The sequence below is a fragment of the Pseudochaenichthys georgianus genome, chromosome 9 (genome assembly GCF_902827115.2).
Source record: "Pseudochaenichthys georgianus chromosome 9, fPseGeo1.2, whole genome shotgun sequence".
In the NCBI taxonomy this organism is placed as follows: domain Eukaryota; kingdom Metazoa; phylum Chordata; class Actinopteri; order Perciformes; family Channichthyidae; genus Pseudochaenichthys; species Pseudochaenichthys georgianus.
Genome location: NC_047511.1, coordinates 3,340,882 through 3,365,040, shown reverse-complemented (window position 1 = coordinate 3,365,040; position 24,159 = coordinate 3,340,882). Strand labels below are relative to the sequence as shown.

The window sequence follows — 24,159 nt, the reverse complement described above, 5'->3', positions numbered from 1 at the left end:
GACAGTGGGTCCCCAAAGATGCCGATATTGGCAGTCAAGATTCATTTACTCCTGTGGAACCAAGTTTCATGAAAGCAAAGAGAGCAACCCAAATGAAAACTCTCTTTTCTTTTTGTGAGTGCAGCGACCTCTACAGGAGCTCAGGAAGTCTGAAACAGATCCTGCTGTCAGGATCTGTTTCAGACTTTCTGGGCTCCTGTAGACATTAAATGCACCGTCCTGCATCTACGGGCTTCACAGCAATGTGCAGGGATGCACTAGCGTTGTCTGTTCTCGTACCTCCTACCGTTAGGATTCTCAGTCTCTCCTTGAACACAGCCACGTCTGGAAGGGTCACCAGCAGAGGGCAGCAAAGGGAGAAACACCCAGACACCGTTAGGGACCTACGACCCCCTCATAAACCTATGGCCATTTTACGCCACCTTCACAACCGTCTACAGCAGGGGTCTCCAACCTTTTTAGGATGAGAGATACTTTAAAAAAAAAAAAAAAAAAGTCGTGAGCTTGAGGGTGGACCTCACCTCCTCTAGGGGGGTCCGGGGGCATGCAACCCCGGGAAGATTTATTTTTAAATGTTGAAGTTAAATGCATAAATCTGGTGCACTTTGAGCACAAAATGAATTTCTGGATACAGCTCTCAACACTCAGATGAAAGGGAGCTGTACACTTTTCAATAATCTAAACATCTTTAGAATATGATCACAACCAATAATAAATCATTTAAACTGGTTTATTCTTATGTTACCTAGTTAGCAATCTTTCTTTTTCTTTATGCATATTTTACTAATCATTCTTTTTTTTTACTGTCCTATAGTACACATTGGAATGATTAAACTATATTAAATAGATAAAGGTGTGCTCTCGCCATCTCTCTCTCTCTCGCTCACAGAGGCTGTGTGCTCCTCCGTGGCGATGACGGCTTGCGTTAAAAATAAACAATAAAAATGTGTAAAGTGGGGGGGGGGGGGACAAACGGGATTTCGAAAAGTGGGGGGGGGGACTTGTCCCCCCCTGTCCTCAGTGGAAATGACGCCATGCGTGTATGTGCGTCAAGCAGAATAAATATATAAGCAAGTTGCAACACACACACACACACACAGTAAAACTCTGCCCCTCATGTGCTGTATAGGCTGGCACGACTAGGCTGTTCAATGGGGCTGATGTATTGTGTAGATTCTGCCAGAAGGAAAGGTCACACTCCTTATGAAGTGTGCGGTGTGGTGCCGCTCCACATTGCTTTTCTTCCCAACGGCAACGCTGGTCCCGCAAATCAAGCAAGAACGTGATTGGTCGATATTCATTGTGGGGGAGGAGGGGTGTTAGATAGATGTAGAGTTGTCTTAAGTAGATAGAGTTCGTTATGATTGAGGTTTCGTTTATGCATAGGGTAGATTCTTTTAATTACATTTCTTCTTTTTTTTGTGTGTATTTTTTACATTTGGGATTTGCTTGGCGAGCTACTTATTGAGGGCTTGCGAGCTACCGGTAGCTCGCGATCGACGTGTTGGAGACCCTGGTCTACAGCTAGAACTGAGCACAGCACCGGCCCTGGCATCTCAGCGTCCCCACCACCTTTTTATTCGTTAAGAGAGAGTCCACAGGTTAGGCGTTAGAGTGAAGTGGTAGAGAACAATGGATGCGGTCAACACCATGCTGCGATACAGAAGCCACACCACAACCACCCGAACCACCCAGGGGGGTCCCAAAACAGAAAGTCATTCAGGTCACAGCAGGGACTCAGCTTATTCCTGAACACGACACTGAAGTCCTCCGTTTAAAAAAAAAAAAAATGTAAATACACAAACCTAGGCAAGCCTCGTAAGACAAGTGTGAGAACAAAGAATCTGGTGATCTCTTTTCCTAATATGATCTAAATAGAGTGGTGCAGGAATCAGTCCTAAAACCCGGAAGGTTCCCTTGTATTAAAGACGTTTTATTAAGTGTTTTTAATAAAAGATCTGTGGACATAAAATACTTCAGTAAATATGCCACTTGTGAATGTCTGAAGATTCTATGTGTTACAAAAACAATGGTTGCTAACAACATTACATATTAGCATCATGGCCCTGAAAATGAGGCGCATTTAACGACCTGCCAACAAAACAAGCTGCAGGAATCAGGCAAGCTATAACAGCTGAGACCTAAGTCATGTCAAAGCAGAAGCCAAACAATGAAAAGCATGTCTCAACCAGCAGCAGCAGGCCATCAGCTCAATGATGCTGCACAAAGCTAACAGCTCAACCGCAGATACATCCTTAGAGCCCAAAGGATGTCAAACTGCATCTCATAACTCTGCATGTCTCCACTCAAGGTCTGCTCTGGAGCTGAGAACCACACCACCCGAACTTCCTCAGCAAAAGGAGTTTGGATGCTTAAATATGCTTTGTCCACGTTGGCTTATTATTGACTCTAAAAAACCTGTGGATGTCCCTTAACATGTGTATCAGGATTACTTCCACAACACTTTAGGACAAAATCTATTTCTGCCAAAGTGAATCCAATTAAGATCTTTGCTGACAGTCCTCCCAAACAACGTGACCCAGGTTTAAAAAGGCCTTTTGGGGAGGGCTCTTTAAGGGGACTGTTTCACATCAGTAAGGTTGAAAAACGAGAACGTTTCAGAAAAATGTAATTTATACATTTTAATGAACGGACTATCCAATGCTAATGGGGATCCCAATGAAGACAAAGACAACAACAGTTTTTGGTTTGAAATGTTCTTGAGACATTTGTTGTATACAAGGGAGTTTTAGAAACTTTTATCTAAAGACTTTATAGTTTATGAAAACATAAGGCAAATAATCCCACTAACAAACATGATTAGAGTAGGTTTTAGGAACATTGGTTGTGAACGAGAACGTTCCAGGAACACTCAAGTGATGAAGAAGGTTTTAGGTTTCAGTAAGAGTCTCTGAAACATATATCGTACACAAGAATGTTCAAGAAGTGTCTAGTTCAGGATAAAGTTTCAGAAGCATCATTGTACACAAGAAGGTTCAAGAAGTTCTCCTGATGTACAATAACATTTCAGTTTTAGAGAGAAAGTTGTTTCTCTAAACTCGTCAGTTCAGAGAAAACAAGGCAGCGAGGCAGGCCAGGAGACGACGAGGGGGGAGGGGGATGGATATATAGAGACGTTGTGCTTGAGTTCTAAGGGTTCAGCTTCTCACCCAGCTTGTCGGAGGAGGTGATAATGTCATTGGGGACACACGAGTCCAGATCGGTGTCCATGATGCCGAGGGGATCCAACTGGGCCACATGGTGCCCTCGGATCTACAGGGAGTGACAACAGCACAGAGCCCCCCAAGGACAGCAGGAGTGGGAGGAGGAGGAGGAGGAGGACAGGACGGAACGGAACGTAAGGAAGGAGAGGGTGAAGAAAAAAGGAGGAGGACGACGATACAAGATGCAAAAAAAGCAAATCCCGCAAGAGATGAGGATGAGAAGCAGGATGAGTGGAAGAAAGGAAAGATATAGAGAAGGAGGAGCGCCAGAATAGAAACATTGATACCAGATCGGACACAAAAACAAGGAAAGAAGGACAAAGTTTGAAGACAGAAGGGTTAGAAGAGGAAGGAGAGAAATATAAGGGGGGAGGGGTGGGAAGAGCATCATTAACACAACAAGCAGGAAGTAGTTTGTCTGTTCTCTCAGTGCCGGCGTTCTCACCAACGTCCTGGAAGCCGGTATTCACCGGAACATCATCAAAATTCACACAGCTGATTTCCAGAGGATCCAAACGGGCATTGTGATGCCCCATCACCTGCACATACACACACCTGGTTATCACAACACACACACACCGCTGACAGGGAGGCCTGGTTCCTGGAGGTCTTCACAGGTACAGAATACAGATAAACTGAGTCTGGGTGCTTCTTTGTTTGTTTCACCATTCTTTCATTTCAATACGTTTTGATTGAGATTGCATAATAAGGCAAGTACAAGTGGAAATTCAGCAGGATAATAACTGTGCTTTCGTTGTTTAAACCGAGACAAGATGGAACTGATTGAAGTAATCCTCCTAACGCAAGTATTATTTTGTTTTTATTCTATTTTTTCTCATTTCCACTTCATAGCAAGACCCAACTACCTGCAACCAAAAACAACTTGTATTTAAATTATATACAACAGTTGTAGATGTTGACAAAGATTTTAGAAATTAAGTTGTGGACGAAACATCTGACATGGTGTGAAAAAGATAGCATTAGCTAAGTAAGAGATGTCAGATTAGGACTCCTCAGTCATCCATTAAAGCAGAATGAGGGGAATGTTGGCTACAGGGTCCAAAACATGGTCAAGAGGCAAGTGACAACTCTGGTTCCTTTGAATAATGAAGAAGAGTTGGATTCTTCTAGCAAGATAACAAATATGTTACCAGACTAAATACATTAATCTTGACTTTAAAGTCAAAGGGCTAGAGGGACAGAAAAGGCAAGGTTCCTCTTTCATTGTTACATCGTTGGCATGTGCAGTGGGAAGTGGTACTTGGAATGTTAGGTTTGGTACATAGTAATACATGGCTTAAAAGGTTTGGGACCCTCCGTTATATCCTTCTGACACCAGTCGTAATATGACTTGATCGCTTTAAACTCCGCACACTGAGCTCCGATTGGTCAGCAGGCGGTGCTTTCACTGAGTTGATCTCTTAGCCTGCAACCTAACCTGCTCCAGAGCAGGCTAGCCGTTCTGCATAAGTTACCATGGAGATCTAGCCTGCTAAAAAGAGAACCAGCTTCGTAGGACTGGAAACCCCAAGTTTCCCCTGAAGTTAGCCGGCTAAGCGAAAATCCTGCTTCGTAGTACAGGCCTCAGGTCAGTCTAATTTGCTCAGTTCAGATCTGCTTTCTTTATCAAGATGTGTTAATACTAAATCTGTTCTAGTGAGTTTTTAAGTGGACAGTTTAGGACCTGTGAAGACCTCCACTGACTAGCGGACTTCGTTATCAAGGTTTCCACAGGTTTTTGTACCAGCCAATAACAACTAAAGATGAAGATGGAAGCTCTGCATTTATCACATACAGACATGTATGCCTCAATGGCAAAACATATTCATTTTGAAAAGATGTTTTCTTAATTTTTAAGTAAAAATGTAAAATAAATGTATCTTAGAAAACCCTTTTTGTTTTCAGTTCATACTTAAGATACGACATCAAACATATCCAGAGAGTTTAATCAATAACTTACAGACACTAACATTCTATGTAGGTATGATGTAAACATAATGTTCAACGTAAATGAATGATTATTCAACACCTATTAATAATCATTACATTTATAGATCACTGGAAATGTTGAAAAAGAACAAAGAGAGCATGTAGGCACAGTTTCAGCGTACAGTTTGCTCCCCTGAGCTCCATGACGTTCTGGGGGGTCAAAAGTTAAATATCACAACAAACAATCAGAAATTAAAAAAAATATTTTTTTAAACAACAGATTCAATGTCCTACAAATATCACTAGAAATAAATATATTTTGAAAATATTTGATTGAATTAAAAGCTCAAACTTGAAATGAAAGTACTACATCAATGGTTCTATATGGCTTCTAAGTTGGAACCGGCTTTCTTGATGTATTATGATTAAACAATAAAAGACCTTCAATAGGCCTCTTTTAATAAAGGCCAGTTTACCATAAATCCTAGACAATAAAAACAACCAATCGTAAATGTTGAGTATTCAAACCCCTTTTGCTCAGGAAAAAAAAATTATAGTTAAAATAATAATACAAATAAAAACAACAAATCATTGAATAAATGTCCATAAATCCATTTACAAATCAGAATAGACGATGCAGAACTTGGTTGGTGATTCTGAGGAAAAACTCTAACAAAAAAGTTGTTTGTACATTTATGAGGAACATCATTGCTTCACTTCAACTTAACCTCATAAAACCACAGACAGATTTAGCAATGACAATATGTTGGGGGTTTGAGCCCAGGATAACCATATCATCATAAGCATCCACCCTTAGAAGAGACATTACCTTGAATTCAGAAGAAAACCACATACTGATTGGGAAAAGGTTAGATTGTTCTTGTAAATGTGTTATGTAAATCTCAGAGAAATTCTGAGATATTTCTCTGAATTCAACCACTTTATCTCACAGCTCTTTACCTATTATTATTTTGACCTACAATGGCCTAAACACGCTATCAAATTAACCTAACAAGTGTGTTTGTTAGTGTACCTGGTAGGCCCTGATGAGGGACTGGACCGCCAGGTGATCCTCCACCAGCTTCTCCACGTTGGGCTGCGCTCCAACCAGAGAGGAGAGCTGAGGAGCTGCAGACAGACCCAGAGGAGACTGGTAGGCTGCACCGGGGGGGGCGCCGGCGTTAGCATTCCTGAAGAAAACATCCCATGACTGCAGAAGAAAGAAGAAAAGATATGTTTTTATACAATGATGAAAGAAGAACAGTTTATGTTGTAGCAAGACAGGGGAAAATAACAACACAAATAAACAAATATCCTTCCATGATTAAAAGGGAGCGGCTATCCAAGCCACACCCGAGAGATGGAGGAAGGTCGTCAACACAATATATCACATTGTGTTGTTTTATGCGGGGGGAAAAGTAAAAAATATACTCTTCATTGCCAAGGTTGGAGTTGAAATAAAAAAGTATAGTGAAACTTTTTGTTGTCACCCTCCCCAACATTGTGTATATCAGCAATCTAACTTGTTTTAAAAGGTTTAAGAAACCCCAATGTTCTCCTTTCCTTTCATAAAAAAATTAGATCTTTCTAGAGGGTTATCAAGAATAACTTTGATCCAATGACCTTTGACCTCTCTGTCTGTGTCTTCTCTTGTTCCGATTAACCCAGCCACATCTTTGTTCTTGTTTTGTATCTATGTCTACGCCGGGATCCGGAGTCGAGGCTGATCCTCTTGCTGTAGTCCTGTGTCCTGGATCCTCTATCCTGAGTTCTGGATTAAGTCGTGGACTTCGGGTCGTGGCTGAACCTGTCTCTGCGGTCCTGCCTGGGTCTCGTCATGCTGCTTCCCTGATGGCTTCCTCAGGATTGTAGCTGACATCCTCGTGGATTCATCTCCTCATTACAGACACATGCATTTCCTAACATTCGGTCTATATGCTGTAAAATGTATTATCTCTTCAATTTACACACGGCATCTATTGCAGTCTGTCCGTCCTGGGAGAGGGATCCCTCCTCTGTTGCTCTCCCTGAGGTTTCTCCCATTTTTCCCTTTAAACTGTGGGGTTTCTCTGGAAGTGTTTCCTTGTACAATGTGAGGGTCTAAGGACGGAGGGTCTAAGGACAGAGGGTCTGATGACAGAGGGTCTGATGACAGAGGGTCTGAGGACAGAGGGTCTGAGGACAGAGGGTCTGAGGACAGAGGGTCTAAGGACAGAGGGTGTCGTTTTTCTCATACTGATATTCTGAACAAACTGTGCTGTTGTATTTGCTGTAAAGTGTCTCTACTGTAGGCTATTTTTATTATATGTACAGCACTTTGGCTCCACCAAACATCGTTTATAAATGTGCTTTATAAATAAAACTTGATTTGATTTGATAAAGGAAGGTCCGGTGTTGCCTAAGCTAAGGAAGGTTACAAAGGAAGCATTGAAGCTCCTTTCCTATCTTCTAGAGCAAAAGACAACTGCAGCGCCGTGCTTTAACAGAGATCTGCCAGTGGCAGAGAGAATGGAGTGTTCAAAAGAATAGTTACACTTTACAAGGCTTAGCCAGAAGTGTTTTCGCGTAAGCGCGGAAATACGAGCAATCTGGCCAAAAGGCATCTTATTCAGACAGAGAAAGGCACAGTTCTCGACTGCCATAACTCGTAACTCTGTTGCCCCAATTAGTAACGTTACCACGTAAATTGAGCAGAGGTAAGTATAACTAGAAGAACCAGGGTGTAGGAATAGTCTGTTATTAACAGTGTGCGAAAAAGTACACGTCCCACCGTCCGGGACGTGTCATTTACAATATCGGACAAGTAGAACTTTCAATTGACTTGTCCGGCGGACAAGTGACGTTTTTCGCCCCGATTTATTGACAAATTATTGATACATTCAGTTTACAAAGGCAGAACTCGTTCGCAAATTGTCCGTGTCCGCCATTGTTCGTTTCGAAATGTTAGTTTCAGTTCTGCTTGTCGATTCAGGAAATGCATCTCGCCGCTTTCTGTACTGTAGACGGGGTCGGGGCGGGAAGTGTAGCACAGTGGCAGGGTTCAAACTCGGTTCCGAGTAGGAACAAATAACAATTGTCCGGTACCGGGATTAATAAGAGTTGTGAGGACAGGAGGCGAGGCCGAGCCCCGCGGACTGCAGCTCTCTCTCTCTATGCTCCGTATCAGCTGATCGCTGCACGGTGCAGCTCAGCGTCTCTCTCTCTTTCTACACACAGCAGATCCGCTGCCCGTTTGACAGCCTCATCTTTGTCAAACTTTCTTATGTTCTTTCTCTAACACGTAATGAAGGTTATTAAGCGTTTTAGCTCCTGTGTTGTTAATATTGACCGCCATTTCCTTTATGAAGTGAAGCAGCCTCCCTGTCTGTCCTCGCGCTGTCCTCACATCCCCGGACCCCCAGACTCGGAGGAGCAGGATGTCAGTATTGTTTATGAAGCAGGGTATAGAAAGTACATTATTGAAATGAAAATACTATTTATTTACTTTTACAAACAGTGAGCAGCTGGGCAGCTGCAGCATGTGTATTGCAGGAGATGTGTAAGCGTCTTTGAGTAGTAGAAAAGCGCTAGGCCTTAGGCTATAAATATTATATATTATTATTATTATTATTAGGCCTATGTGTTGGACATGTGTGGTTGGACTCTGTCTCACAGGCAGGTTGCAGTGTAACATCAGAGGACACTGGGCCAATTGTACATTCTCAAACTGCACCACTTCGAACTAACTAAACAATGCAGAGATTATTTTTATATAATTGTATTCAATAACCGTAAGAAATTAAAAACAGTATGAAGTGATTTGTAAATAGGAATACAGATTTGACTTAATATTTTCATAAATATATTTTTCTCCCAGTTTGTCATGGGACTGATTTTGACCCTCTCAAAGAACCGGAATCCAGAACCGAAAATAACCGGAATCGAAAAGCAGAACCGGAATCGTTAAAATCCAAACGATACCCAACCCTATGTGTGATGCAGTAAAATCTTACCGCTCACTTACGTTAGCGGTGTCTTAAAAACCGTGGGAAAATGTAAAATACGATGACGAAGAAGAAGATTCCAGTGGCCCCCAATTTTTGTTTCATTCTGGACAAGTGAAAAATGTATTCGGACAAGTCAATCGAAGTAAGAAAGCTTACACACCTTCCGGCGCAGACTGAAAACTCATCTCTTTCGACTCCACCTCGAGCGATAGAATGACTAACAAAGAACTGCTAACAGAGCACTTATATACTAATAAAGGACTGGCTTATCTAAAGCCAGTTGAGTAGCACTGAAAGTTGAAATACTGGCTCTATGAAACCTGATGTACTTTATGATTCTGTTTTCTTCAAGGTTGTGTCTTTCCTGGTCGAATGTACTTATTGTAAGTCGCTTTGGATAAAAGCGTCAGCTAAATGCAATCTAATGAAATGTAATGTAAATGCCAAACTACTTGTCCATGGACAAGTACTCTAAGATTTTTTCTCACACTGATTAGTAAAGATTCTGCATTGCAAATGTTACGCAAGTAAAACAAGTATTAGCATCAAAAATATACTTAAATTAGCAAAAAGTAAAAGTACTCATTATGCAGAATAATATATAATATATATGATATTTGATTATAATGATTGATCATGAAAGTGTTCTCAAAGCTGCAGCTAGTTTGAATGACTTTGTATACTGCAGGGTAGCTGGTGGATTTACTCCAGGTGGAACTAAAGTCTGATTTAACCCGTTTAGCTCTGAGCCTGTTTTTCAGGCTCGAAAATGACATTTCCAGAACAAATGACCATAACTAGACTTCTAAAAGGGGAAATGAATAATCTTTTTTCTCAAAGTAATGATAAACCGTGTGAGTTGGATGTAGAGAAGCCAGAATCAATAGATGTTTTTTTATTTTAAAGAAAATTCAGATTGAACATAGTAACTGTAAATTATAGTGTCCGTCTAAATATTATTTTTTACTTATAGTGAAAACTAACCTTGGATGATGGTTAGTAGACTAAAAGCTTTAGAAATCCAAAGTATAACATATAATAAGTACCCTGTATCAAGATTGATGCAAAACAAGTGACATTTGACCTTTTGAAGAAAAGACAGTTTCTTTTCCTGCAAACCATCCTTTCTTGAACTTTAATGCTATACAATTGGTATTGTTTTAACTATATTTAACCGGATGAAGGATTTAGTCACGGACTTCTGGATCTTCAGTTATCAGAGCAACAAGCTGAGCTAGCTCGGTTAGCAGCGCCGAACTGCCCTGGAGAAACACATGAAACTAGCACCGGGTCCGTTTGCTTTGGAGATTTGATTGTTGATTGGTGGTTTGCTGTGCATGCAGAGCCTGCATGTCACTCACTCAAGTACCCCTGACATGAGAGCCGCGCAAGTTTCCTTTTGTAGCAAGCAGCAAAATAATTGTAACATGACGTGTTTGAGTGAATTTGCCTACTTAATATCGCAAGTCCTAAAATGTTCTATTTTTTTTATCGCACGTCCACGCGATGTGGAATATCGCGATTATCGTCACGAAACGATATATCGTCAGCCAGGGGTGGACTGGGACTAAAATTCAGCCCTGGAAACTGACCCAGTCCGGCCACATTAAATGTCAAATGTTAGAAACCCGCTGTTTATTATTTAAAGTTTTACATCTGATTCTCTCCTTTTGCTCTCTGTACACAGCTCCAGTTTTGATCATTGGCCTGTCATCAGATTTCATTTTTAGTTGCTTCTGCCTGTAGCGGAAGTTTAGTACAATTATTTTTAATGAAATACTACCAAATCTCACCCTCCATAATTGCACTTGCTTCAGTTGCTTGCTACTTTTAAGGGCGGTGATACAGTATGAACTGAAGTTGATGTGATTTGATTGGATTGTGAGGCATGACGTGAGCCTCATCTGATTGGTCAATCCCTCATTTTTTTCACCAAGGGAAGCCAATTTCGGCTAGCCTCCTCTCGCAACAGAGTGCAATTTACTGTTTCACCATAACATCTAGAGGGGGCGCTATTACCGAAACTAAACTAAGTGTTTTATTTATTTATTAAAATTATAACTACAATCCAAAATTCAGGGGGAGCCTGGCTTCCCTTGGCCCCCAGGAGAAAACACCACTGAGTCAAGGGATAATTCTCAATCCCTTCTCTTCGTGTGGCCGTCTTTTTCTTCTTCATGCGTTATGGACAGATACGAACCACACAACTGCATTAGCGGCCGCTGTCGCCCTCGGTCGGCCGTCAGCGCAACTTAAATGATGACGTTAAACTATTTTTTTTAAAGAGGGCCAGCCGTCAACGGCCCTTGACGACCGGCCGTTCTGTGGTTCTCCAGATTCTACAGATGGCCAGGTCCGCCCCTGCGTGCAGCCCTAATTCACACAGCTTCTTTTGTCCTCCTTGTGTAGCTGAATTGTTCCGTTTACCTCTGCATATTTTCAGATACAATTTATTTGTATAGTTAGATTTCAACAGTGGCTGCATACGATTGTTGCCTGTAACCGTTGGATCCAGAACATTTACAATCATCTCTGTAAAGTCCTTTTTCTTTTATACAAAGAATTGATATCCAAAAATTATTTTTATCCAACAAAATATTCTGCTTCAAAACATATTTGCTTGCTGTTTTCACTGATAGGTCCTATGCATGTGTGTAGTTGTAATGGTTGTGTTTGTGTGTACGCAATAACAGAGGAAAACTGAATTTCACATCCGGATTAACAAAGGGTCAAATATTATTCAAGTTAATTAGTTGTTAACAAAAAGATAACTATAATAATATTATGTGTAGCGACAGCAGGAAACAAACAAGTCGCTGAGAGGCTAACCCCCAGTTTCCTCTGCGCCGTGCCGCGTCACGGCTGAGCCGCGGTTTGGTCCGACCTCCTCTAGCGCCATAACCCCACCGACGCGTTGCAGAAGCGTTTCAGAAGCGTTTCAGAAGCGTAGCGTCATGCGTGCAGGCTCGCAGTTTTGTTATTGATTCGGCATCCTGGACATTTGTACTTCTACAAGAAGTAGTAGGCTACGTAGTTAAACGTTTTATTTTTGTGTCCGTTTAAATTGTGTTTATATTGTTGTTATAAATTATTAATTAATATAAAATAGTGTGGTTTTCCACTGCCATGATGAAAACCTCGTCGTCCATCGTGCGTATCGTAGTGAGGTGTGTGATGAAGAGGGGGGTCTGCTAAATTAGTATATGTGGGGGATGGGCCTGGCCCGGATGCTCACCTTTCCACTTCCTGCGAGGGGGGGCTGCCTGCCCGACCTTACGGTTGCGCCGCGGCAAAAATAGAATTCATCCTAATTTTAGAGAAGTGCTGCGCCGAGCCGCTTCTGGGACGCAGCCGTAACGCGGCGCAGCCATAACATGCCGCAGACGGACCCGGTGGAAACTGGGGGTGAGGCCGGGCCTGTTTGATATTGTATGACCCGCTAAAAAAGTATTTTTTAGTATTTTCTGAGATCAAAACTCTGTTGAATTGTAATGTAGTTTAAATGATAAATACGTGGTGATCAGACATAGACATTGTAATAATATGATCAAAGCAATCATAAATCTTGCTGTCAACAAAAAGTACAACGGCACTGTGTCACCCTCTCTTCCACTCACACACACCTCACGCAGGTGAACAGGATTATAATGAGTGCCGCCCATATCCATGTGACCCAAGCAAACCAATCAATAGTGATCAAACAAATATCTTATATTAAAACAAAACGCATTACTATACATATTTCATGGCTCCTACAGTATGCATTGGCTTGGATCAAGATGTCATTACTTTCATACCAACATCTGTGGAAACATGTTGAGGAAATAAGAACCTACCAGTACCTCGTTCGCTCTTAGATATAGTAAAGTAATAGTATAAAGTAGCATTAAATGACGAATCAAGTACACATAACTAAGTAGTGTTGGTGAGATACTGAGGCCAAAACCTTTTGACTTCCCACTAAACAACAAATTCTGCTATGAAAGGACTTTCAAGAGACTCATGGTATCCAAAAATATAATTATGTTCTTTCTTAACAGCTGATAAACATTTTGCCTTTAGACTAGCTTGTATAAACTTATTTTCCAGTATAACTCTTATAGCCACAAACAGTTCCAGGAAGAATCTGTACGCAGGCAAAAAGAACATGCCGCCTGTTTCTCTGCGGTTCATCAACTCATTCTAGACTCATGAGTCACAGACTCTCCGCCCTGCTTCTCACCCTGCACATTTAACCCTCATGCTTCCACCACTTCAGCAAATACAAGCCTTCTCTTCACTACACATTCAGAATATTACTAGCCTAGGGGTGTAACAAACTCAACATTCACAGTTCCGTATGAACGTCGGTGTCACAGTGTGGTATGTTATAGGTACACAAAAGGAAAAACATGTAGAACAAAAATAGTATACTCATATACAGGCCAGGGTTTCCGCTAGGATTTTTTCTCGCCGGTCAAATGTCAGGGCAGAATTTATTTTACCGGACAAATTTGAAACTTACCGGTCATATTTCAATAATAATAAGAGTTGTGTAGCAGAGTTTCCGTTAGCAGGTAATTACCGGACTATGAGCAGATATGCTGATGTTTAAAACTCAGTTCACGGGACTCATTTTTATATTGCTTCAGTTTATAATCGTAACAGATCGAAAAAATTCAGATTAATTTTTCAATAAATTATTCCACAACATCATAATTATTACATTCAAACAAACTACTTGTAGTAGATAACGTACATTATTCAGAAGTTTACATCAACTTTGAATAATAACACGGGAGAAACGGATCCTCTCTTTCCCCTCTCCCTCCCTCTCTCTCTCCTGACAGCACGTCAGTTTCTCATGCAGCTCCTGCAGCTCGCTAAACAGAGGGCGGGGCTTCAGGTGATCATGCAGAGCTGCGTGTCTCGGTCTGACTCAGCAGTTGATCTGATCTCTCTCTCGCGTCCGGTTAAACTTCACTCGCGTTTATGTTCATATCGATCAGATCCAGCTCTCCTGATCGGCCTTTATAGAGAGCACCGATCAAACTATTAAGAGTGAATATCGGCCGATAATGACCGGCGGCCGATCTATCGGAGCCTCCCTAATTATTACCAGACATTTTGACCGTCAGGTTTTGAATTTACCGGTTTTTTATAAATTTTACCAGAAAAAACGGTAATTACCGGCTAACGGAAACCCTGATACAGGCATATTGTCAATAAGAAAATATAAATTAAACAAATGTCAATAATGCTGCATCATGTGCGACCCACCAACTTGGACCTTACCCCCTCTTCTAAGAGCACCGCGATTGTTAAGCGAGCAGAATTTTCTCAACATACCAAAACCAGTGAAAATCCTCTATTCTCAACAAGAGATTTTAGGCTCTACTTCACGTCTGATAACACCAAGAAAACATACATCCTCCACAGGAGTAAAGAACAGTGAGCCGCAAGTATTAGCTGTCACCAACACAATGATCTTTTTATTTGTTAAAGGAGGCTTTGGTCAAATATATGTAACGCAATGACCCTGGTTTCTTTTTGGAAAGAACATAAGATCATGTGAAAACCACAAGAATATACTTTTTTTAAATGTAAAAACACTTGGCATCTATTCTTAAGCGTTACATTTTTTTCATTGTATTGTAAATTATTTGTTGACTGTTTTTACATTTTGTAGAAACAACAAATTATTTTGGTGTTTATAGTACCTATTAAGTTTGTTTTTCATCCTTTCTTATTGACTCTTCTGGCTGCTGATTTTTTAGGGCGTTTCAGAATCATGAGGAGTTTGTCTCAAATGTATTATATTGAATTGTATCATTGCATTTTATACTGCTCTTTGGTTGTTTTAAGTCTTTCAAATGAATATTAGAAAAACATTTTGGGGCCTACGTCTCATCGTGTTTGTCCGTCATACATAAAAGACTTGTGTTAATCTCAATAAAGCTTTACTGGATAATAGAAATAACTGATATTCTGGATTTCACGTCTATCCGTGTGTTTTTATACCCTTGTGCTGTATGTTTTGGTATTAGCAGTGACTTTAGTGATACAAATATTTTGGCAACAAATTTGACTGATCCATATTAAAGGTGGGGTAGGTAAGTTTGAGAAACCGGCTCGAGATCGCTAGAATTTGAAAATACACAACCGGAGAAAATCTGCAACTTCCTCACAGAGCCCCTCCTCCAACACACACGAACGCGCACATGACCAATGAGGGCACGAGATAAGTTTGTGCCCCGATGGAAGGCTGACAGGCAGGTAGGCCATAAACTTTTTACAGTATTACGGCTTCTACAGATGAAATTTTTTTATGGATTTTTTGTCAAAGCACTTCAGATATTCATTGCTATCGGGATGTTAAGAGCATTCCATGGAATATAACAAAAAGTGTATCTCGAGCCGGTTTCTGAAACTTACCTACCCCACCTTTAAGTAGATAGTGTCTTTGTTCATTATCACATTAGAACCTGTTGGATCGGTGATTCCTTTGATTTATTATCTTATCATTAAACAAACAGTTCTTGAAACCATTGTGTTTGAATAGAACTATTACAACACATTTAAGTACAATATAAATCGAATTGTGTCGTTTTTTTAGGGTCTTTACTTCCCACTTTAGTCTAAGCAGTGTTGACAGTGGGTCCCCAAAGATGCCGATATTGGCAGTCAAGATTCATTTACTCCTGTGGAACCAAGTTTCATGAAAGCAAAGAGAGCAACCCAAATGAAAACTCTCTTTTCTTTTTGTGAGTGCAGCGACCTCTACAGGAGCTCAGGAAGTCTGAAACAGATCCTGCTGTCAGGATCTGTTTCAGACTTTCTGGGCTCCTGTAGACATTAAATGCACCGTCCTGCATCTACGGGCTTCACAGCAATGTGCAGGGATGCACTAGCGTTGTCTGTTCTCGTACCTCCTACCGTTAGGATTCTCAGTCTCTCCTTGAACACAGCCACGTCTGGAAGGGTCACCAGCAGAGGGCAGCAAAGGGAGAAAACCCCAGACACCGTTAGGGACCTACGACCCCCTCATAAACCTATGGCCATTTTACGCCACCTTCACAACCGTCTACAGCAGGGGTCTCCAACCTTTTTTAGGATGAGAGATACTTTAAAAAAAAAAAAAAAAAAAGTCGTGAGCTTGAGGGTGGACCTCACCTCCTCTAGGGGGGTCCGGGGGCATGCAACCCCGGGAAGATTTATTTTTAAATGTTGAAGTTAAATGCATAAATCTGGTGCACTTTGAGCACAAAATGAATTTCTGGATACAGCTCTCAACACTCAGATGAAAGGGAGCTGTACACTTTTCAATAATCTAAACATCTTTAGAATATGATCACAACCAATAATAAATCATTTAAACTGGTTTATTCTTATGTTACCTAGTTAGCAATCTTTCTTTTTCTTTATGCATATTTTACTAATCATTCTTTTTTTTTACTGTCCTATAGTACACATTGGAATGATTAAACTATATTAAATAGATAAAGGTGTGCTCTCGCCATCTCTCTCTCTCTCGCTCACAGAGGCTGTGTGCTCCTCCGTGGCGATGACGGCTTGCGTTAAAAATAAAATAAAAATGTGTAAAGTGGGGGGGGGACAAACGGGATTTCGAAAAGTGGGGGGGGGGACTTGTCCCCCCCTGTCCTCAGTGGAAATGACGCCATGCGTGTATGTGCGTCAAGCAGAATAATATATAAGCAAGTTGCAACACACACACACACACAGTAAAACTCTGCCCCTCATGTGCTGTATAGGCTGGCACGACTAGGCTGTTCAATGGGGCTGATGTATTGTGTAGATTCTGCCAGAAGGAAAGGTCACACTCCTTATGAAGTGTGCGGTGTGGTGCCGCTCCACATTGCTTTTCTTCCCAACGGCAACGCTGGTCCCGCAAATCAAGCAAGAACGTGATTGGTCGATATTCATTGTGGGGGAGGAGGGGTGTTAGATAGATGTAGAGTTGTCTTAAGTAGATAGAGTTCGTTATGATTGAGGTTTCGTTTATGCATAGGGTAGATTCTTTTAATTACATTTCTTCTTTTTTTTGTGTGTATTTTTTACATTTGGGATTTGCTTGGCGAGCTACTTATTGAGGGCTTGCGAGCTACCGGTAGCTCGCGATCGACGTGTTGGAGACCCCTGGTCTACAGCTAGAACTGAGCACAGCACCGGCCCTGGCATCTCAGCGTCCCCACCACCTTTTTATTCGTTAAGAGAGAGTCCACAGGTTAGGCGTTAGAGTGAAGTGGTAGAGAACAATGGATGCGGTCAACACCATGCTGCGATACAGAAGCCACACCACAACCACCCGAACCACCCAGGGGGGTCCCAAAACAGAAAGTCATTCAGGTCACAGCAGGGACTCAGCTTATTCCTGAACACGACACTGAAGTCCTCCGTTTAAAAAAAAAAAAATGTAAATACACAAACCTAGGCAAGCCTCGTAAGACAAGTGTGAGAACAAAGAATCTGGTGATCTCTTTTCCTAATATGATCTAAATAGAGTGGTGCAGGAATCAGTCCTAAAACCCGGAAGGTTCCCTTGTATTAAAGACGTTTTATTAAGTGTTTTTAATAAAAGATCTGTGGACATAAAATACTTCAGTAAATATGCCACTTGTGAATGTCTGAAGATTCTATGTGTTACAAAAACAATGGTTGCTAACAACATTACATATTAGCATCATGGCCCTGAAAATGAGGCGCATTTAACGACCTGCCAACAAAACAAGCTGCAGGAATCAGGCAAGCTATAACAGCTGAGACCTAAGTCATGTCAAAGCAGAAGCCAAACAATGAAAGCATGTCTCAACCAGCAGCAGCAGGCCATCAGCTCAATGATGCTGCACAAAGCTAACAGCTCAACCGCAGATACATCCTTAGAGCCCAAAGGATGTCAAACTGCATCTCATAACTCTGCATGTCTCCACTCAAGGTCTGCTCTGGAGCTGAGAACCACACCACCCGAACTTCCTCAGCAAAAGGAGTTTGGATGCTTAAATATGCTTTGTCCACGTTGGCTTATTATTGACTCTAAAAAACCTGTGGATGTCCCTTAACATGTGTATCAGGATTACTTCCACAACACTTTAGGACAAAATCTATTTCTGCCAAAGTGAATCCAATTAAGATCTTTGCTGACAGTCCTCCCAAACAACGTGACCCAGGTTTAAAAGGCCTTTTGGGGAGGGCTCTTTAAGGGGACTGTTTCACATCAGTAAGGTTGAAAAACGAGAACGTTTCAGAAAAATGTAATTTATACATTTTAATGAACGGACTATCCAATGCTAATGGGGATCCCAATGAAGACAAAGACAACAACAGTTTTTGGTTTGAAATGTTCTTGAGACATTTGTTGTATACAAGGGAGTTTTAGAAACTTTTATCTAAAGACTTTATAGTTTATGAAAACATAAGGCAAATAATCCCACTAACAAAACATGATTAGAGTAGGTTTTAGGAACATTGGTTGTGAACGAGAACGTTCCAGGAACACTCAAGTGATGAAGAAGGTTTTAGGTTTCAGTAAGAGTCTCTGAAACATATATCGTACACAAGAATGTTCAAGAAGTGTCTAGTTCAGGATAAAGTTTCAGAAGCATCATTGTACACAAGAAGGTTCAAGAAGTTCTCCTGATGTACAATAACATTTCAGTTTTAGAGAGAAAGTTGTTTCTCTAAACTCGTCAGTTCAGAGAAAACAAGGCAGCGAGGCAGGCCAGGAGACGACGAGGGGGAGGGGGATGGATATATAGAGACGTTGTGCTTGAGTTCTAAGGGTTCAGCTTCTCACCCAGCTTGTCGGAGGAGGTGATAATGTCATTGGGGACACACGAGTCCAGATCGGTGTCCATGATGCCGAGGGGATCCAACTGGGCCACATGGTGCCCTCGGATCTACAGGGAGGGACAACAGCACAGAGCCCCCCAAGGACAGCAGGAGTGGGAGGAGGAGGAGGAGGAGGACAGGACGGAACGGAACGTAAGGAAGGAGAGGGTGAAGAAAAAAGGAGGAGGACGACGATACAAGATGCAAAAAAAGCAAATCCCGCAAGAGATGAGGATGAGAAGCAGGATGAGTGGAAGAAAGGAAAGATATAGAGAAGGAGGAGCGCCAGAATAGAAACATTGATACCAGATCGGACACAAAAACAAGGAAAGAAGGACAAAGTTTGAAGACAGAAGGGTTAGAAGAGGAAGGAGAGAAATATAAGGGGGGAGGGGTGGGAAGAGCATCATTAACACAACAAGCAGGAAGTAGTTTGTCTGTTCTCTCAGTGCCGGCGTTCTCACCAACGTCCTGGAAGCCGGTATTCACCGGAACATCATCAAAATTCACACAGCTGATTTCCAGAGGATCCAAACGGGCATTGTGATGCCCCATCACCTGCACATACACACACCTGGTTATCACAACACACACACCGCTGACAGGGAGGCCTGGTTCCTGGAGGTCTTCACAGGTACAGAATACAGATAAACTGAGTCTGGGTCTTCTTTGTTTGTTTCACCATTCTTTCATTTCAATACGTTTTGATTGAGATTGCATAATAAGGCAAGTACAAGTGGAAATTCAGCAGGATAATAACTGTGCTTTCGTTGTTTAAACCGAGACAAGATGGAACTGATTGAAGTAATCCTCCTAACGCAAGTATTATTTTGTTTTTATTCAATTTTTTCATTTCCACTTCATAGCAAGACCCAACTACCTGCAACCAAAAACAACTTGTATTTAAATTATATACAACAGTTGTAGATGTTGACAAAGATTTTAGAAATTAAGTTGTGGACGAAACATCTGACATGGTGTGAAAAAGATAGCATTAGCTAAGTAAGAGATGTCAGATTAGGACTCCTCAGTCATCCATTAAAGCAGAATGAGGGGAATGTTGGCTACAGGGTCCAAAACATGGTCAAGAGGCAAGTGACAACTCTGGTTCCTTTGAATAATGAAGAAGAGTTGGATTCTTCTAGCAAGATAACAAATATGTTACCAGACTAAATACATTAATCTTGACTTTAAAGTCAAAGGGCTAGAGGGACAGAAAAGGCAAGGTTCCTCTTTCATTGTTACATCGTTGGCATGTGCAGTGGGAAGTGGTACTTGGAATGTTAGGTTTGGTACATAGTAATACATGGCTTAAAAGGTTTGGGACCCTCCGTTATATCCTTCTGACACCAGTCGTAATATGACTTGATCGCTTTAAACTCCGCACACTGAGCTCCGATTGGTCAGCAGGCGGTGCTTTCACTGAGTTGATCTCTTAGCCTGCAACCTAACCTGCTCCAGAGCAGGCTCGCCGTTCTGCATAAGTTACCATGGAGATCTAGCCTGCTAAAAAGAGAACCAGCTTCGTAGGACCGGAAACCCCAAGTTTCCCCTGAAGTTAGCCGGCTAAGCGAAAATCCTGCTTCGTAGTACAGGCCTCAGGTCAGTCTAATTTGCTCAGTTCAGATCTGCTTTCTTTATCAAGATGTGTTAATACTAAATCTGTTCTAGTGAGTTTTTAAGTGGACAGTTTAGGACCTGTGAAGACCTCCACTGACTAGCGGACTTCGTTATCAAGGTTTCCACAGGTTTTTGTACCAGCCAATAACAACTAAAGATGAAGATGGAAGCTCTGCATTTATCACATACAGACATGTATGCCTCAATGGCAAAACATATTCATTTTGAAAAGATGTTTTCTTAATTTTTAAGTAAAAATGTAAAATAAATGTATCTTAGAAAACCCTTTTTGTTTTCAGTTCATACTTAAGATACGACATCAAACATATCCAGAGAGTTTAATCAATAACTTACAGACACTAACATTCTATGTAGGTATGATGTAAACATAATGTTCAACGTAAATGAATGATTATCCAACACCTATTAATAATCATTACATTTATAGATCACTGGAAATGTTGAAAAAGAACAAAGAGAGCATGTAGGCACAGTTTCAGCGTACAGTTTGCTCCCCTGAGCTCCATGACGTTCTGGGGGGTCAAAAGTTAAATATCACAACAAACAATCAGAAATTAAAAAAAATATTTTTTTAAACAACAGATTCAATGTCCTACAAATATCACTAGAAAATAAATATATTTTGAAAATATTTGATTGAATTAAAAGCTCAAACTTGAAATGAAAGTACTACATCAATGGTTCTATATGGCTTCTAAGTTGGAACCGGCTTTCTTGATGTATTATGATTAAACAATAAAAGACCTTCAATAGGCCTCTTTTAATAAAGGCCAGTTTACCATAAATCCTAGACAATAAAAACAACCAATCGTAAATGTTGAGTATTCAAACCCCTTTTGCTCAGGAAAAAAAATTATAGTTAAATAATAATACAAATAAAAACAACAAATCATTGAATAAATGTCCATAAATCCATTTACAAATCAGAATAGACGATGCAGAACTTGGTTGGTGATTCTGAGGAAAAACTCTAACAAAAAAGTTGTTTGTACATTTATGAGGAACATCATTGCTTCACTTCAACTTAACCTCATAAAACCACAGACAGATTTAGCAATGACAATATGTTGGGGGTTTGAGCCCAGGATAACCATATCATCATAAGCATCCACCCTTAGAAGAGACATTGCCTTGAATTCAGAAGAAAACCACATACTGATTGGGAAAAGGTTAGATTGTTCTTGTAAATGTGTTATGTAAATCTCAGAGAAATTCTGAGATATTTCTCTGAATTCAACCACTTTATCTCACAGCTCTTTACCTATTATTATTTTGACCTACAATGGCCTAAACACGCTATCAAATTAACCTAACAAGTGTGTTTGTTAGTGTACCTGGTAGGCCCTGATGAGGGACTGGACCGCCAGGTGATCCTCCACCAGCTTCTCCACGTTGGGCTGCGCTCCAACCAGAGAGGAGAGCTGAGGAGCTGCAGACAGACCCAGAGGAGACTGGTAGGCTGCACCGGGGGGGGGCGCCGGCGTTAGCATTCCTGAAGAAAACATCCCATGACTGCAGAAGAAAGAAGAAAAGATATGTTTTTATACAATGATGAAAGAAGAACAGTTTATGTTGTAGCAAGACAGGGGAAAATAACAACACAAATAAACAAATATCCTTCCATGATTAAAAGGGAGCGGCTATCCAAGCCACACCCGAGAGTGGAGGAAGGTCGTCAACACAATATATCACATTGTGTTGTTTTATGCGGGGGAAAAGTAAAAAATATACTCTTCATTGCCAAGGTTGGAGTTGAAATAAAAAAGTATAGTGAAACTTTTTGTTGTCACCCTCCCCAACATTGTGTATATCAGCAATCTAACTTGTTTTAAAAGGTTTAAGAAACCCCAATGTTCTCCTTTCCTTTCATAAAAAAATTAGATCTTTCTAGAGGGTTATCAAGAATAACTTTGATCCAATGACCTTTGACTCTCTGTCTGTGTCTTCTCTTGTTCCGATTAACCCAGCCACATCTTTGTTCTTGTTTTGTATCTATGTCTACGCCGGGATCCGGAGTCGAGCTGATCCTCTTGCTGTAGTCCTGTGTCCTGGATCCTCTATCCTGAGTTCTGGATTAAGTCGTGGACTTCGGGTCGTGGCTGAACCTGTCTCTGCGGTCCTGCCTGGGTCTCGTCTTGCTGCTTCCCTGATGGCTTCCTCAGGATTGTAGCTGACATCCTCGTGGATTCATCTCCTCATTACAGACCAATGCATTTCCTAACATTCGGTCTATATGCTGTAAAATGTATTATCTCTTCAATTTACACACGGCATCTATTGCAGTCTGTCCGTCCTGGGAGAGGGATCCCTCCTCTGTTGCTCTCCTGAGGTTTCTCCCATTTTTCCCTTTAAACTGTGGGGTTTCTCTGGAAGTGTTTCCTTGTACAATGTGAGGGTCTAAGGACGGAGGGTCTAAGGACAGAGGGTCTGATGACAGAGGGCTGATGACAGAGGGTCTGAGGACAGAGGGTCTGAGGACAGAGGGTCTGAGACAGAGGGTCTAAGGACAGAGGGTGTCGTTTTTCTCATACTGATATTCTGAACAAACTGTGCTGTTGTATTTGCTGTAAAGTGTCTCTACTGTAGGCTATTTTTATTATATGTACAGCACTTTGGCTCCACCAAACATCGTTTATAAATGTGCTTTATAAATAAAACTTGATTTGATTTGATAAAGGAAGGTCCGGTGTTGCCTAAGCTAAGGAAGGTTACAAAGGAAGCATTGAAGCTCCTTTCCTATCTTCTAGAGCAAAAGACAACTGCAGCGCCGTGCTTTAACAGAGATCTGCCAGTGGCAGAGAGAATGGAGTGTTCAAAAGAATAGTTACACTTTACAAGGCTTAGCCAGAAGTGTTTTCGCGTAAGCGCGGAAATACGAGCAATCTGGCCAAAAGGCATCTTATTCAGACAGAGAAAGGCACAGTTCTCGACTGCCATAACTCGTAACTCTGTTGCCCCAATTAGTAACGTTACCACGTAAATTGAGCAGAGGTAAGTATAACTAGAAGAACCAGGGTGTAGGAATAGTCTGTTATTAACAGTGTGCGAAAAAGTACACGTCCCACCGTCCGGGACGTGTCATTTACAATATCGGACAAGTAGAACTTTCAATTGACTTGTCCGGCGGACAAGTGACGTTTTTCGCCCCGATTTATTGACAAATTATTGATACATTCAGTTTACAAAAGGCAGAACTCGTTCGCAAATTGTCCGTGTCCGCCATTGTTCGTTTCGAAATGTTAGTTTCAGTTCTGCTTGTCGATTCAGGAAATGCATCTCGCCGCTTTCTGTACTGTAGACGGGGTCGGGGCGGGAAGTGTAGCACAGTGGCAGGGTTCAAACTCGGTTCCGAGTAGGAACAAATAACAATTGTCCGGTACCGGGATTAATAAGAGTTGTGAGGACAGGAGGCGAGGCCGAGCCCCGCGGACTGCAGCTCTCTCTCTCTATGCTCCGTATCAGCTGATCGCTGCACGGTGCAGCTCAGCGTCTCTCTCTCTTTCTACACACAGCAGATCCGCTGCCCGTTTGACAGCCTCATCTTTGTCAAACTT

General features: G+C 41.3%; 1 protein-coding gene across 2 annotated transcripts in view; it reads right to left on the bottom strand.

Annotated features, from left to right (window-relative positions):
• Window positions 1–24,159, bottom strand: part of ogdha (oxoglutarate dehydrogenase a) — a 75,397-nt gene that overhangs the window by 31,893 nt on the left and 19,345 nt on the right. Inside the window, exons 3-4 of one of the 2 annotated variants that reach the window (XM_034090982.2) lie at window positions 6,187–6,363; window positions 3,670–3,763 (exon numbers count right to left, since the gene is read on the bottom strand). In XM_034090982.2, coding sequence (XP_033946873.1) covers window positions 3,670–3,763; window positions 6,187–6,363 — 271 coding nt within the window. Of the gene's footprint in view, window positions 1–3,170; window positions 3,274–3,669; window positions 3,764–6,186; window positions 6,364–24,159 lie in introns of both variants that reach the window. The other variant, XM_034090980.2, reaches the window with a different exon arrangement.